This window comes from Equus caballus, chromosome 6 (assembly GCF_041296265.1).
Source record: "Equus caballus isolate H_3958 breed thoroughbred chromosome 6, TB-T2T, whole genome shotgun sequence".
Taxonomy (NCBI): Eukaryota; Metazoa; Chordata; class Mammalia; order Perissodactyla; family Equidae; genus Equus; species Equus caballus.
In genome coordinates this window covers 98,375,319-98,390,883 of record NC_091689.1, presented here as the reverse complement: position 1 = coordinate 98,390,883, position 15,565 = coordinate 98,375,319, and the positions used below count along the sequence as shown (strand labels likewise).

At 49.1% G+C, this 15,565-nt stretch overlaps 1 protein-coding gene and 1 long non-coding RNA gene across 5 annotated transcripts in view; one reads left to right on the top strand and one right to left on the bottom strand.

Annotated features, from left to right (window-relative positions):
• The window catches only part of PTPRB (protein tyrosine phosphatase receptor type B), a 107,449-nt gene that overhangs the window by 9,701 nt on the left and 82,183 nt on the right, over window positions 1-15,565 (top strand). For all 4 annotated transcript variants that reach the window (XR_011440213.1, XR_291084.4, XM_005613869.4 and 1 more), the window contains exon 3: window positions 2,566-2,822. Coding sequence is in view for 2 of the 4 variants with exons in the window: in XM_005613869.4 (XP_005613926.3) it covers window positions 2,566-2,822 (257 nt within the window). In the remaining 2 variants the exon portion in view is untranslated. The remainder of the gene's footprint in view (window positions 1-2,565; window positions 2,823-15,565) is intronic.
• Window positions 2,467-3,771, bottom strand: LOC138924873 (uncharacterized). The gene is made up of 2 exons (XR_011440222.1): window positions 3,501-3,771; window positions 2,467-3,175 (listed from the first exon to the last, which is right to left on the bottom strand). It is a non-coding gene; the product is annotated as an uncharacterized lncRNA (long non-coding RNA).

Genomic DNA, 15,565 nt, shown 5'->3' with positions numbered 1-15,565 from the left:
TGATTCTGAAGCCAAAGTCTGCAAACCACTGCTTTAAAATTCACGAACTTTGGAAATGGAATGTTCAGACTAAAGCTTCTTCTTGCTTCTTAAATAGCGCGTTAAAAACACAGACACAGAATGAAGGGGTACCGGCCTCGGATATTCTGTAGGTTCTTTCTTTGGGAAAAAGGTGGTCGCCTAAAACGGATAATGGACGTATTTGGTTTGTGGTGTTTTAAAAATACATTTAGAAGGTCAATTAAAGACAACCACAGAAGACTGAAATTTTTTCCATAAGACATTCCAGCTTCGTGCCATGGCAATAAGCTATGTTATTTGCAGAAGAATGCTCAAGAGTGTTTTGATCATTTATCTAATTTTGGGAGAGTCCTGTTTCATCCATTGAATTAATTATGTAAATTGAGTATTAAAAAAGTCCTTAGGATGAGAACTTACCAACTTGCCCTCAGTGAAGAAGAGTGAGCACAGGACAGCACGCTATGCTAAGACATGTAATTACACGCTGGGTGTGGAAGCTTCTCCTTGCCCTAACCCCATCATCAAATCTTTTTTTTTTTTTGAGGCTCTGAGAGCTAGAATTGTCACAGGTGGTAATCATCTCAGAGGATTCACATTGGCTAAAGCTCAAAATGACCAAAATACTAATCTCCACATACAGAAATGTTGACATTCCAACAGCAGGCAAATGTCTGCTTAAAGGAACATTTCGAGCCCCTAATTCAATTAAGACTGTGAGTTAAGACCACTTCTTGGAGTTTGTTGTAAAGGAATATCCCTAATAGTACAGTTGGGTTTGTCACGCAGAAAACACCCCAGGCATAAAGAAACCTCCTGGTCTGTGTTCCGAGTGGCTAACCCAAGCACAACCACAGAAGAAGCAAAAGAAAGAGAAACCAGGGGGCTGCTCAAAACCTAGCAAAGGCCAGAGCCAGCACACTGCCAGGTAGGGCGGCCAGCATCCTGTCACATGACAACTCCAGTTACATTCGAATTTCAGATAAATGACAAATAGTTTTTTAGTGTATTTCTAACCTACGATATACTTGTATTTTGGGGATATACTAAATATGCTGAGTTATTGGTTGTTTATTTGAAATTCTAAGTTAACTGGGCATCATGTATTTTCATTTGCTAAATCTGGCAACCCCACGTGCAAGGTACTTAGCACAACCATCCACATCTCAAGGAAAGGATGCTTAATAGTCATGATCATTTATTAACTTTTAAGAGAACTGCTGATATTTATATCTTGCTAAATTTTAAACATACTTTTTCCATTTTGGTCCTCTTTTTTGTGCTTTATCCCCCTCTTCTTTATATACATTATCATATGAAATATGTTCATGAGTTGAAATTGGAAGGGAAATGATGAGATTCAAAACAGAGTTCAGTCAGTTGGACCAGGACAGGAAAAACGCAGTGGGGACTCCACCTTGCACATGGTAGCTGGTTAATAGATAGTCATTTCAATGAACTGGTAAAGGAGTAGTGAAAATAAAATCTTTCCTCTGCTGGTCTTTAAACCAGAAACTCTTCAAAGTGATAGTTACCTGATTGGGCAAGATTTTATATCCCAGAGAACTGTGATGCATTATGGAGCTGATGGAAGCATCTATACATCCCACCCCAGCCCATAATTGACCGTCCTTTCCAACGCTCCATATTATATACCCATTCTCTATGTCTCATTACACCAAGTGTGGTCCAGAGACCATCAGCCTCAGCATCACCTGAGAGCTGGTTAGCAGTGCTGACCTGACTCTGACAATCTACTGAATCAGAATTTGCACATTAGCAAGATCCCCAAGACATGGAGAGCACAATTTAAAATTATGGCTGGGTGTAACTAATCCACAAATCAATTTTTTTTTTTTTAAGTATGGCCAATTCAGCCTTGCAAAGCAAAGCTATAATTAATCCTACCAGCTCATAAGTTTTAAATCAACTTTAAATCAGTGTTCTTCCAGAAGATAAGGAGCTTAGAAAATACAACCATACATGATTTGGACTCACGCAATTAAGATTAGAAACAGTTTGCTCTGCGGTCAAAGAAATGTCGTTTCCTTCCAACGAATTGTCAGTCTTCACGGTGAAGATTAAGTCAGTCACTAACAGTGATTCTCACCCTGGAGTCTTGCTTAATGACCTGTTTGAGAAGCGGAGGGAAGCTACCCACAGAGGAAAAGCACATGCACATATGCTGAGCATTTTGCACGAAGTTGTTAGACATTCACGGACCCCCTGAGGCCAATTCAGCGACTCCCCAGATGTTCACAGAGTAAATTTAATTCCACCCTCTACCCAGAGCTAGGTTTTCTCTGATAGCACGGTTTCCACAACCCTCCCTTCGCCCTATAAAACCGGCCGATGGATAAAGGATGGGTGAATTGGACAGGGCAAATCAGCAATTTCCACCCCAGGTATTGTTGATTTTTGTCTATAACTGAAGCTTATCCACATGCCTGTTATTAAAAGCCATCTTTTAATAAGTAAAATTGCTTTTATGTGAAGAATCCATAAAACATGAGGGTAACTTTGGCAACTGTCGTTTCTTTCCCTCAGCTGGCCCGGGAGCAGAAGTTCCAGCGCGGACCACTAGGAACACCGCTCCGCTCCAGACCCCCACCACGTTCAACGCGGTTCCGCGCGGCCGGGGGCACCCGGGTGGGAACACCACCGAGGCCTTCAGCAGGAGCACCGCGGGAACCTACGGCCAGAACAGCAGCCAGGGGCAGCCCCCGCCTCCGCAGGGCACCGGCGTCACAGAGGCGTCCTGGGCTCCCCGCGCCCGGCGGCCCGTCCCCAGCACCACGGAAGAGGTAAGACAGGGCTGGGCAGGCCTGTGAGGGGCTCCAGAGGCCCGTCTTTCGCAAAGACCCGCTTTGCTGGAAATGCCGCCGCCGAGGAGCCACTGGGGCCCTGTGTCCTGGCTGCTGGCTGTACAGGAACGCATGCTGTGCAATGAGAAGGTCTGTGAGGCGGAAATTAAAGTTTCCGCATCTTTGCAAGGTGAAGATGATTAGGCCGCCGTGTCGTCGCTGCGCTCCTGTAGGCCGGCCACGTTTCTGATCCCAAATCGGGGTTCCTGGCCCCACACACAACCTGACCCAGAACCAGAAATCGAAATCAGTGCCCTGCAGGTCCTCCCGCGTGGGTCACAATCATCGTGCTCCTAAGGGTAGAAAAAGAGTCACGAAGTCGTGAATCTGGTTAAACACGAGCCCAGCCACACGCCAGCCCCAGGTCGCCCCCCTCAGAGGACGGACCACTCGCGGGCGGAGGGGCGGCGGCCCCGGAATCCCCGCGCAGTGTTCCCGCTTCAGGAGTTCATCTCTTTACTTTTGCTTTCCACTCAGGGTTTTAGGCCACCGTTTTAGGGAATAACAGTGTAATGAAAGCAAATTTAAAAAGCTAAGCTTTCATTTTGGCCGTGTTGAGCTGTTTCCTAACAAGCAACCCGAATAATTTAAAGAAAGGAAAAGCCCCACCCTACGCACCCGACTGGGCGCCCGTTTCAGCGCCCGGGGCTCCTCCGCGCTGTGCAGTTTCTGCCGCGCGTGTTCCCTGGCTGGTGAGCACCGACGTCGTCATCCATCACAAAACGAATCCAGCCAGGCTCCGAGCGGCCCGTGGGATGTTACTTCTATCTCCACTATTCCTTTCCTGTGAATCTTCCTTGCGCGTTGTTCTTCCTTCTTGGAGGGACGTTAGGAAGGCGGCCTGACTTCCCCGGACGCTCCTTCTGTCGCTTAAATCTCGACGCTGACTCTCAACCCATCAACAAAGACACCCGTTTCAGGAAATAACCCAAACTCGAGATTCAATTTAAATGTTAGTTTCTCCTCTCCCATCTCCCCTCTGAGTTTGGGCTTGAAACCAGGAAAGGAGCGGGTCCGCATCCTCTCACTCCCCACCCAGCTTTGCACCCGCCTCTCCCGACTTCATGTGGCTCCAGGTGTGTCGGGCTTGGAGGGTGAGGAAGGGACACGGGAGCCGGGAGCAGGGGGCGGTTACTCAAGGATGGGCACCAGGCTCTGCACCTCCCGCAGCCCCCACTCCTGAGCCCTCCCAGCCCCCGAGCCTGTGGACCCACCGCTCACTTTAGAAATCCATCGCTTCTTGGTGGAGCACCTGATGTATATATACGTTTCATGTTTAATTGTATACGTAGATAATAAGCGTGGGAAGTGGAGCGTGCCCGAGCCACACTCTTCCAAAGGCAGGTTCTAAAACTGCAGTTTTCGGTGCCTCCCTGCCCTGGTCACACGCCCCTGCTAGACGTTATTTGGTTTACAGGAGCGTTTACTTTGTAACAGCCAGTTATAATGCTGTAATTACTCTGGGGAGAAAGGTGAGTCACGTGGGGGGTACAAATGCCCGTCCCCTGAAACTGCTTCACAAGGGCCTCTGTCTTGACGCCTAGAAGAGTCTAAGAGAGGAATGAAGTCGCTCCAGGTAATTGCGTGGGGTCGTGCAGAAGGAAAGTCTGTGTGTGGGTCGTCATTATCAGGCGGCACCTGGTCTGGGAGGATCTGGGACTGACTTAGTATGTTGTCTGTCACCTGGGGTGGGCTGTTATTGGGTGAGGACGGGAGACATCTGCATGCGGGCTTGTGGAACTGTATTTATTCAGCTTTGTGTCCCCAGCACCTGGACATAATGCTTACTACTTACTACAGTTTTATAGAAAGGAAGGGGCAGGCGCAGGGGTGGGGGCAGTGAGAGGGCAGAGAGAATGGGAGGACGTGTGGGGGACTGTTGACTGAGTGGGTGGAACTGTGGACCAGTGGGTAGCAGATGACCCAGATGGCCCGTCCACCGCCAACGTCCATCCACCGCCAACGTCCATCCACCGCCAAGGTGAGACGGTCACGTTGAGTAGCCATGCTTTTCTGTTGCGTAAGTGTTTTGAAGTCTGTGTGTATCTACTATTTAACAGGTTCCAGTTTTCTAATATATATAGTTTTATTCAGGGTCCAATTATCCAGTTGCTTTTTCTCTCTTCGAATTCCCCCCATTTTCGCCTCTCAATCACCGTTCAACTCCCACCTCAGCACACACACACAAGTGTAAGAGAGCGAAGCGAAGGAGGCAATGATTACTGTTCAATTTAGTGACTTGGGAGAATTTCAGGCACTCGGCAGATATCTCCTGAGGACCTGACTCATGTCAGAACAGAGTGGTTGAGAACTCGGGCTTTGCGTCGAACGCCTCTTGCTGGGCAGTGTCTGGGTGAGTCACGTAAGCTCTCAATGCGTCCATCTCCTCACCCAGAGTGGGCACTGCGCCCGGAGGGCTTCAAGGCCTGGGGGAGAGGACACAGGCATTCCTGGTCCTTAGGAAGCGTTTGAGGAGTAATAGCTGCTGTTGCTGTTTTTCACTGGGACATAGGGGTGAACGACAGATGCTACACAGCGTCCGCAAAGAGGAGCATCTAGGGCTGAAAACGAAGCCAGGGCTGTGTGCAGGAGCTGTGCTGAGCGCTTCACGCACTCCAGGAGTGGTGCTTCTGACCATCTCCCGTCACTGAGTGGCAAACAATGACAGTCTGCCACTTCTCGTGATTTTCTGGGCAGTGGGTGGTCCCCCGGCTGGAGTCTCCACCAAGAAGCGATGGATTTCTAAAGTGAGCGGTGGGTCCACAGGCTCGGGGGCTGGGAGGGCTCAGGAGTGGGGGCTGCGGGAGGTGCAGAGCCTGGTGTCGCCATCCTTGAGTAACCGCCCCCTGCTCCAGGCTCCAGCCGGCAACTCTTGGAGCTGCATTCAGCCTGGGGGTCAGCCGAGCGGGAAGATTCACAGCAGCCTCAGGTGCGTGGCCAGCAGTCGGCACTGGCTCCAGGCTCGGAGTCTCAGTTCCCCTCCAATGGCTCCGCCCCGGTGGGCTGCACCAGCCTCTTGACACGGTGGCTCAGGGAAGCTTTGCGGGAGGCAGAGGCGGGAGCTACAGGTCTCTGTGGGCCTGGGCTCTGGAATTGCAGAATGTCATTTCGGCCACATTCCGTGGGCCGACGCAGTCACAAGCCAGGCCAGCTTTGAGAGACGGAGACACAGACTCCACCTCCTGACGGGAAGAGCTGCGAAGCCACAGTGCAGAAGGGCATACCGTTGGGTGGGAGGAATCAGCAGTCATTAAACAATCTATCACAGTATTTATCGTTGTATTATTCCTTTGCAGATGCCTAGTTTATGCTTAAAGAGGTTAAGGACTTGCCTGAGGTCAAATGATCAGAGTGGCAGAACAAGAAGGGCACACACGCACACACACTGCACACACGCACACGTGGTCACCTCGTTCTCTCACACAGAGGTCCTGTTAATGAAGGTCGAAGCCAGGGAGGACATGATTGGAGCCTAGCGACCGCTTGTTAGCGCTACCTCAAAGTTGTCCCAGGCTGGTTCTTTCTGTGGCAGAATTTTCCCTCCTTTCTCCTTCTCCCTCTTTGCTCACGTCCTTACCTGCTAGTGTGAGGGATCTGACTTGGGAAGGTTGTGAACTTGGGCCAGTCCTTCGCTTCCCAACTCTCTCTCTCACCCTGGACATGAATTCAGTGAATTCATATGTCTCTCTTGCCGGGAGTAGCACCTGGAAAACAGTGTTTAATGAATGTTGCTAATATTTAATTAATTAACATCACTGCTGCCGTTACAATTTCACATAGCCTCTCGCGTGGCCGTGTGTCTGCACAAGGACAAAGGTGCTGGGACAAGAGTTTGTCTGTAGAACGAGTCAGGATGTATGCAGACCAGAGGCAGGTGTCAGAACTGCGCCCTGCACGTACCAGCGGTTCCCTGCAGGCGAGGGAGGCAGCGGTGGGGGCAGGAGGGGGAGTTGAGTGCAGAGAAGCAGCCCCAAGGGGGGGTGGCCCTTGGAGTCCGTTTCAACCTCAAGACCTGACGAGCCTGCGCCCGTTCTTTGAGCGGTGGGCTCGGAAGCTCGATCTGGACCCGGCCCAGCCTGTGATGGCGGCGGCGATGGTTTGACACGGTGGGGTCGGAGGAAGCTGGTCTGAATGCTGGTGGGTCAGCTGCTAGCTGCTCAAGCGGTCGTCCTTGCGCCTCTTTGAGACAAGTGTAATCTCGGTACTCTATCTGCCTCATGAGACCGTTCTGAGGGTTAGAGGCTGATTAAACGAAGTGCTTGGTACTCTGGCTGCGCGGGGAAGCGTTCGCCAGTGTGGCCGTTACTGCCCACCCCTCCTTGCTTCTGCATCTCTCCCACTCTGCCTCCCTCGTGCAGCTGGGGAGAGCCAGCTGAGCTAACGCTCTGTGTGAAGATGCTTTGAAAGGGACGAGATGCTGAGCCTGCACTAGAAACGCTCCTGGCTGGCTCTGATTCTGCTGAAAGCCCTCAGTCTTGTTTGGGACACACGCCCTCCTCCCCTCCCCACCGCCTGCCGGCCTCCGGGAGCAACTGCGTTTCCTGGGCTCAGGAATGGCCCTCGTGGTGCTGGTCTGGGTTTGATGGTTCTGTGCTTCCTTCTGTTTGGCTTTCAAAGAGGTCACAGCCCAGGGAGTCTCCACATAAGTGAGACGGCAAATGCACCCCCACCCCTAGTCTGGGGTAAACTCCCATATCATGTTGCTTAGGTCACACAGGGGTCTCCCACGGCCACCACTGTTCTGTGGCCAGAACTCAAGATAGGACAGTATCCCCTCCACTGAGGCAAACCCCTGGGGGGAGAAGAGCACGGATGGAGGAACCCAGGAAATGAACCATCCCCGACTCATTCCTCGTGGACAAGGACCCCAGACTATCGAGTGCCAATGGGATGAAACGGACAGCTTCTGAGGCTGCTGGTGGGGCAGAAAGGCTGCACTGGGGAGCAGTAGATGTGAGAGGGGTGGGTCCCCAAAGACCCTCATTCAGAATTACCATCATTTGAGCCTAATTCTGACAAACGGCTGCAGTTTTCCGCTAAATCCAGCTGATTTAGCACGTGCCGATAGCATAACGTGGCTTATGATTCGCTCGACCTCCTCCGGCTTTAGAATCTCAAGGGTTTTTCTTTTCTTTCATTTTCTCTTAGTTATAGGTGATTCACGTTACTCTCCATTTTGTGCACAAAAAGGCTGTGTTCATATTTTGTCACAATCTATCGTGTGCACATAAAATGCAACCATGAAACAGAACGTGCGCCTTGAAATGCTCTTTCCATGCCAGCATTTCTCTGGCACGCTGGCTTCCCCGGGCGGCCGAGGTCTCCCCCAGGCGAGGCTGATGCAGTGGGAGAGAGAAGGGTGGAGCGAGGGCAGAAGGGATCAGAGGAGGAGCCGGGACGTGCTCACGGAGACAGGAAGGCTGTGGCTCCCCGCCCTGGCCTTAGTACATCTGAATTACCTGGGAGCTTTTCAAAAGTACTGATTCTGCAACTCCGCCTCAGACCCACAGTCAGGATTTACTGAGGGGGGACCTCAGCACCAGAGTGGAAGCCCACCCACTGATGCTAATGTGCAGGTAGGGTTGTGATGCATTGGAGAATAATCACCTGTTAGAGAGAAGACTGAGCAGGAGAGAAGAGGACAGGTCCTGCTGGAGACACGGACCAGCAAGTGACCCCCAGACGCAAATGGAAGATGCTGCAGACGGAACTGAGCCGTATCTCCCCAAAGCCGAGGTCAGAAGATAATTTTAAAAGGCGGAGGAATTGTTCCAGATTGAGAACAATTGAGAGACTTGACAACTAAATGTAATGCAGGATCCTGGGTGGGATCCTTAATAGAGGAAAAAAACAAAAACAAAAAAGGGCTAAAAAGGACATTATTGAGACAATTGACAAAGTTGAAGTGTGGATTGTGGGTTAAAGCATTATGTCAATTTTTATTTTCCTGAATTTGATTACTTTACTGAGATTACACACAGTTCAGGATACGTGGAGCCTACTCTGAAATGGTTCAGGTAAAAATATCACATTCAGAGGGAAAGAGAGAATGATATAGCAAATTTGGCAGAATGTCAAAAAAAACCCACGTGTGTCTGGGTAAGGTATGTGAAAGTACTCTGTATGATTACTGCAACTTATCTCTAAGTTCGAAATTATTTCAAAACAAGAAAGTTTAAAAATAGAAAGAGTGGTTTGCTTAAGGGCTTTTAGAGGGTCCAGTGGACACCACTGAGTCAGGGAGCCCAGCGGCTCAGACCTGGTTCCTCGAGGACCAGGAGGAGAGAGGGCCGGGGAGAAGAGCACAGACACCGGGAGAGAAACGGTGGTGAATTTGCAAAAAAGAGCAATAAAGACAAGCGACAGCGCTGGGGGATGAGCCAGCTGCTAAGTATGGAGATGGGATCGAGAACCCTGGAAAAGGCGCTGAGCTCTTCAGATCTGGGTGGGTAACCCCGGCTGCACAGTGGGGGCACCCGCATGCTACCCGCCCGCGGACTGACAGCCTCAAGGGCCAGTCGTCGTGAAGCTTGGCGAAATCGACCGCAGGGCAGACGCTGGAATTGCAGGAGTGTCTTTGAAGTGAAAGTGCTTCCCACTCTTCCCACACTTTGGGGAGCTGGCAAGAACACACCGTTGCTAAACCCAGAAGATCCTCCGCTGGACTGGGGACCCCTCTATTTGGGGGAGCACAAGAGACACCTGTTTCTTCACCCAGGCTCTCCTGACGGATCTCCCACAGATCTGGGCCGAGGAGCACACCCCGCGTGTGTGGCTTTACTGGCACCTGCCTTCGTCTGTGTGTCTGTGGACGTCTGTGTGTCTGTGGACGTCTGTGTTTGCTGCTCTTTCTGGAGGCTGAGCTCCAGCCCAGGACAGCAGAGTGGCGGCGAGGAGCCATGGAGTGTGCTGTGTGAGAGTTTTGCCCCTGGTGGCCTGAATCAGGTGACCTCCCCACGATTCGAGAAGGATTCCATCTTCCCTGGAGTCAGTTTGTCCACTGGAGCAGGAGCTGCTCGGCGCTGGTTTGTCGTGAGGCTGATGTGCGGGTGCCCGTGGCTTCTGTGATGCCAGGGTTCCAGGTCTGCACTGGAGCCACTCGAGAGCGCAGCTGTGTGTCAGACTCGCACGTTCTGTGCTTCCAGGCCCCTGTGTAGCTGGGGCGCCAACGTTTACTGTCAGTGTGAGGTGGACGTGGAGGCTGAGCAGCCTGGGACGTGGGCACATGATGAAGAGACGTCACTCCTCCCTTCAAGAGGGTTCTGATCTAGCAATGGCTTTATCGTCACATTCTTGAAAAACGTGATAAGATCCTTTGATCTTCCATTTGGTCCCTCAGAGACGCCCTGAGTCTGCTCCCCCGCAGGGCAGTGTGGGAGGGGGAGCTGCACCGAAGAGGCAGCGTGGGGGCCCAGCAGGCCTCCAACTTTTGATTTTTCAAAGAAAAGTAAAAATCTGGAGTTTTTTACATATAAAGTTTTTTTTCTCAACGTTACCTACTTACCCCAGTTTTTTAAAACAATGTTAAGATCACGCTATAAAAGCCAGAAAAGGCATGTGTCCTGGCCAAATAGTGAGCCCCCCGCCACCTCCAGAGAATTCATGGGAAACAATGTTCCAGCAGCTGATGCACAGAGGAAAGAAGACAGAGTCTGCACCCTCCCATCATCGCTTCCTGAGGGAGAGGAAACGGGGCATCATTTCTTTTTGTTTTTATTTTCCTCTTCCTTTAAGCCGATGTGAGCTATGTTTTGTTTACCTACCACCTTAGGGTTTGGATATTCGTGAAAATCATGACCCGGCTCCTGGAACCACATGTACACCAGCCAGCCCACAGACAGCCCCTCAGGAGGCGGTGACGCCTTGACTGGGCTCATATGTGAGCACTCGTTTCCGAGGGTGGGGCGGGACGAGAGGCAGCAGCAGCACTGGCGGTTGAAAAAGTGACCAGCCCACAGCCTCCTCCGGTTTTAAGTTGTCTGTCTGTGTGTGGTCACACAGCTACGACAAAAGCTACGCAAAGCCCATTTCCCCCAGATTAAAAGAAGAAAACTGGGGGAGGGGAGGAGGGTGAGAAATCGGTGTAGAAAAAAGTGGCAGGAAACCCTGAAGATGCGTCTGAGAGATGGAGAGCCTGCTGTTGGAGGCAAATCCGGGGCCCCCACCTTCCCTCCCAGGGTCCAGAAAGTCAGCGCCACCAACAGTCATTCTGTGTCTTCCTGTTCATCTACCAAAGAGGTTCTGTTGGGCACGAGATTGAAGCAACGATAACTTATTGTCGTTTGGATGGTCCCAGAAGGACGTTCTCATCCACAGACTTCGTCATTCTCTAGCACCACCGGGTGCTCAGCATCCACAGTTATTGTCGTTCTTATACAATTATCAACTCGTGATCACAGGGTCTCACCTTGCTGAGCCCTTCAGCCCAGGGCTGCGCTGTATGTAGCACACACACCTTCGTGCAATCCTTGCAACCGCCCCTCAAATGCCTCCCTCATTTCCATTTTCCTGGAGACCTATGACCTAGGAAGGTTACAAGCTAGGGTGCCAGAAAGATTCCTTGAAATATAAGTATCCCAAAATGGTATCTCTAAACACAAAACAGGATGGTCGTGGTCCTTTTTGAAAAAACTGCTTATCAAAATTATCTCACCTCGAATTTTAATGGGCTTCTTTCTAAATGCGCGACACCTGCTACAGGTTAAAATTGTGTTCACTTTTGCCGTAATTTGCTATTGAGCCAGTTCAAATGAAAACTCAGAAAAGGATTTGCCATCTTGAAATTGTTTTTAATAGACACATTCCCTGATGGCTAGGCTTTCTTCTTTTTAAAAATATCTGGAGAAACACACACAAGAGTCGCATAACAGAAGTGCTTCCTCGGAGGAAAAGAATCGGCCTGTCATCTAACACTTAATAAGTTGGAAGCCTGTTGATCCTTTCTCCTTGAGCATCCGTACTTTATTGGGAAGTTAAAAATATCAAAACATGCATATTATATATTATAATAATATAATGTATAACATGCATATTATATACTTTAAATATATTATTGTATTTTATACATTATGTCACCAATCTACTTATTTGACACATTCTAAAATTAAGACCTTCTAAATCATTTACACAGCTTCTTGTAACCGGAGAGCTCAGTGAAGTTTAAACTCATGAACTCTCTTTAATATAAAATGACCCCTGGTTCAGGGTTTAGGGTGGGAGTCTGACAATCTAAGACTTTTTTGGAGTTTGAATAGCTTTTTCTCACCAGCTGGAGCAGGAAGGCTTGCTCACACGTGTGCACACACATGCTCACACACACTTGCACACACGCATTACTGGGCCCCAGGTTGAGGAAGGGCCCCTGGACTGATGCTCCCAGCAAGTCCTCCGATGATGCGACATTGCCCGTGGGAACCACTGTTCTCGACGACCCCCCTCCCACCCTCCCCTTTCTCCTGGTCCCCCCTCCATCTTCCCTTCATCCTCATCTTTTCCCACTGATTTCTCTTTCTCTTAAAAATCAGTCCTTTTACTCGTGCCCCCTTCCCTCTTCCTGTTTCCCTCCCACCCTCCCGGATGGTAGCTGAGGCATCCAGCAGGAGCTTGTTTAGAAGGACTTGTTTAGAGTATTTTTTCTCATAACAGTATTTACTGAGCAGCTACAAAGATGCATCATACATTCATTCATCCATCCACTCAACAAATATTTGTTGAAACTCTCCTTTCATGCCAGGGTCTGAACAAGACAGACAAAGACTCTGCCCTCAGAGAACCCCCACATGCCCAGGGAAGGCAGACAATACAGTGTATCAATAATTAGATTTTTACCAAATCTCGTCAATGCTCAGAATTAAACAAATGGGTTGCTGAGACAAAAAATAATAAAAGGACACTCTTTCCTTGTGAGGTCAGAAAGGACCTGGCCCCATATGGGCGTGTTTAAGCTAAGACCTAAAAGTTGAGAGGAGGATAGCCAAGCAGAGCCCCTGGGGAGGAGTGGTCCAAGAGGATGAAATGGCAGGCACAAAGGTCCTGGGGCAGGAAAACATCAGTTCTGAGGAGGTGTCTCCAAAACCTAAACCAGAGCCTGGTGCACAGTATGTGGTCAGTGAGTATTTGTAGAATGAATGAGTAAGTGATCATCACCCAGGCCACTGGAGCATAGGAGGCAAGCAGGAGGGAGGTGAGGGGTGGGCAGAGGCCAGGTCATGAGGACATTTTAGGTCACGGGTGATGAGTGCGGGATTAACCAATCAACCTTATCAGTCCACTGCCCTCCCCCCGTGCAGCAGCTGTCCCCACGCCCAGCTCAAAGCCTGATCTAAGGGAGCAGTTTTCACAGTGTGGCCCCTGGACCCCCTTGACCGGCTGTATCACTCAACATGTATGTTCATCATGTGACAAGAACCGAGTCTTCGTCCATGAATTCATAATTAGTGAATATGTAAATTAGAACAATTATTAATTAATTGCCAGGACAATTTTTTTAAAAGGCAGCTGTTTATTCACTCATGTCTAATCAGAAGCAGCCCCACCCTTCCCGTGCGGTCTGGGAAAGGTTTCCTCATGGCACAGAGAAGACATTGTCCCCTGACAAGTCACAGAGAGGCTGGTCCCAAATTCCTGGAATGCGGTAACTTCTAAAGCAGACGCAGTGTCATTATGCAGGATAATGGGTTCAAACGAGTGGAGGAATTCCAAACAAAGCTGAGAACAAAGAAAAAATGAATCCATTTATTTATGCTTTGGACACTAGTTTCAAATAAACTTCTCATTGATAAGTTGATAAGAAAAGATGGTATCTGGCAGCTCTTCCGAGTCCCACTGCCTCAAATCCCTTAAAATTCTAATTTCTCACAGCAATACAAGTGCCTTTAAGTGGAAAATGTAATCAGTAAAAGCCTGAGTTTAAACTTCCCCTCATTGTTTCGTGAAAGTTAATTCTGACGGGTTACTTAGGACCCACAGTTATTGGGGGGGGGGGGGGTCTGTTGTGAGCCTCAAGCTTCTCCAAAAAAGAGCTGGCAATTACAGACTTGGAAACAAAGCATCTGTGGCCCCTGGTCCTGTCCTTCATGTATCCCAGAATGCTTCACGTGCATGGATGTGGAAATAGATGGAAGACAGCCCATGATTCTAACTGTATGCGTCTCTCCCTGACAGATCACAAATAACATCATTGTATTTACAAAAGTCACTCCTTCTTTTCCTAATTCCTGTTCCCAAGGGCAGTCTTGGCAGACCATTGTGGATGACAGAATCTGGAAGCGTCTGAACTGTGTGGTTAGAGGATATTTTGTTAGTGCCCAGACAGTATATTGGAAATGAAATGTAATTTTAAAATTAACTTACAGGGCAGAGTAGTTTGGTGGCACGAAGTGTTGAGGGGAAAAAAAGATGTTTAGGAAACTTGGAGGAGAGAGGATTTATTGAAGGTTTTTGCCAAGCACTGAAGAGTATTTAGTATATTTGGGTGAGAAGATTCCAAATCTAAGGGGCAATTTATGAGAAAATTTTATAAACCTTAATGGAAAAGACGAGGAGAAGGACAGGCAGCAGAAGTTAAGAAAGTGCGACCTATGTGCCTTTGAACGAGAGCAAAAAGCAGGCTTTGTGGGCACCCTATCACCAGGCAAAGTGACACCGTACCTCGCATTAAAGCTTCAGCGGTGCCTTAGCACATGTGATCTTACTCACGCCTCATGGCAGCCCTGAGAAGCAGTCAGTGCAGGCGTTGCTCCGGTTTTGCAGACAAGGAAACCACATTGTTTTCTGAAGGTAGCAAGAAAAGAAAAAGTAGTGTTGAAAAGGACTCAAGCTGACAAAAGACCCCTGTGCAGGCTGACAGCCCCCACAGGCTCCAGGCACCTGACGGCATTCAGGTCCCTGGGAGCGTGCCAGGCTGTGAAAAGCCATTGAACTTGGGGCCAAAATACGCAGGGCAAAGCCTCTTTTGTGAGACAAGTGACCTGGGCAGAGAAGGAGGAAGGATTCCGTTTTCCCAGAAATACACGCATGTTTTAGGTTCCACCTTCTTTGAGTGTTTACTAACTTGAAAAGGAGATTTGAGATCTCTGGTCTGGCAGCAGATTAAAAGCCTATAGAATCTTTGAAGGAGTGGAAACTCCATTTTTTCATTGAGATTTTTTAAAAAACATATTTTCTAAAAGAATTGAAACAACTTTCACTTTTTTCCTTGAAGGAAACATGGCCAATATAGTAGCCAATAATATAGCTTTATGTATGATCTGTCTATTTGAAAAAGAAGGGACTATGTCATGCTTTAACTGGTTTAGCTCCAGAGTATTCTGTCCGGAAAATTGAAATGTGGACTCTCATCTCTCCTGGCAGTTGTCAAGGATGGCAGGCAAAGTAGACCAGTCAGACATGGTGAAGGTTGTTGATCCTTTGCTGTCAGCGCCTGTGTACGGCGGCACATTTTTGCTCTTCGGTTATTGGGGACTCTCTTAAAATCCGTTTTCAGATACACGATCATTCAGGTACTGAAGCAGCCACTAAAAAGTGTAAAGTCAGTGCTGAAAACTGAGTGAATTGCAATTTCATGTAATTCATGGGGGAGCTGAGCCGTCAATAGTATTTTCCACAAACGAGAGTTTCTGTCGCTTGAAGTATGGAGGGAGGGGCTTTACCTACTGGAGGGTGGGAGATGGACGAGCTTCGCC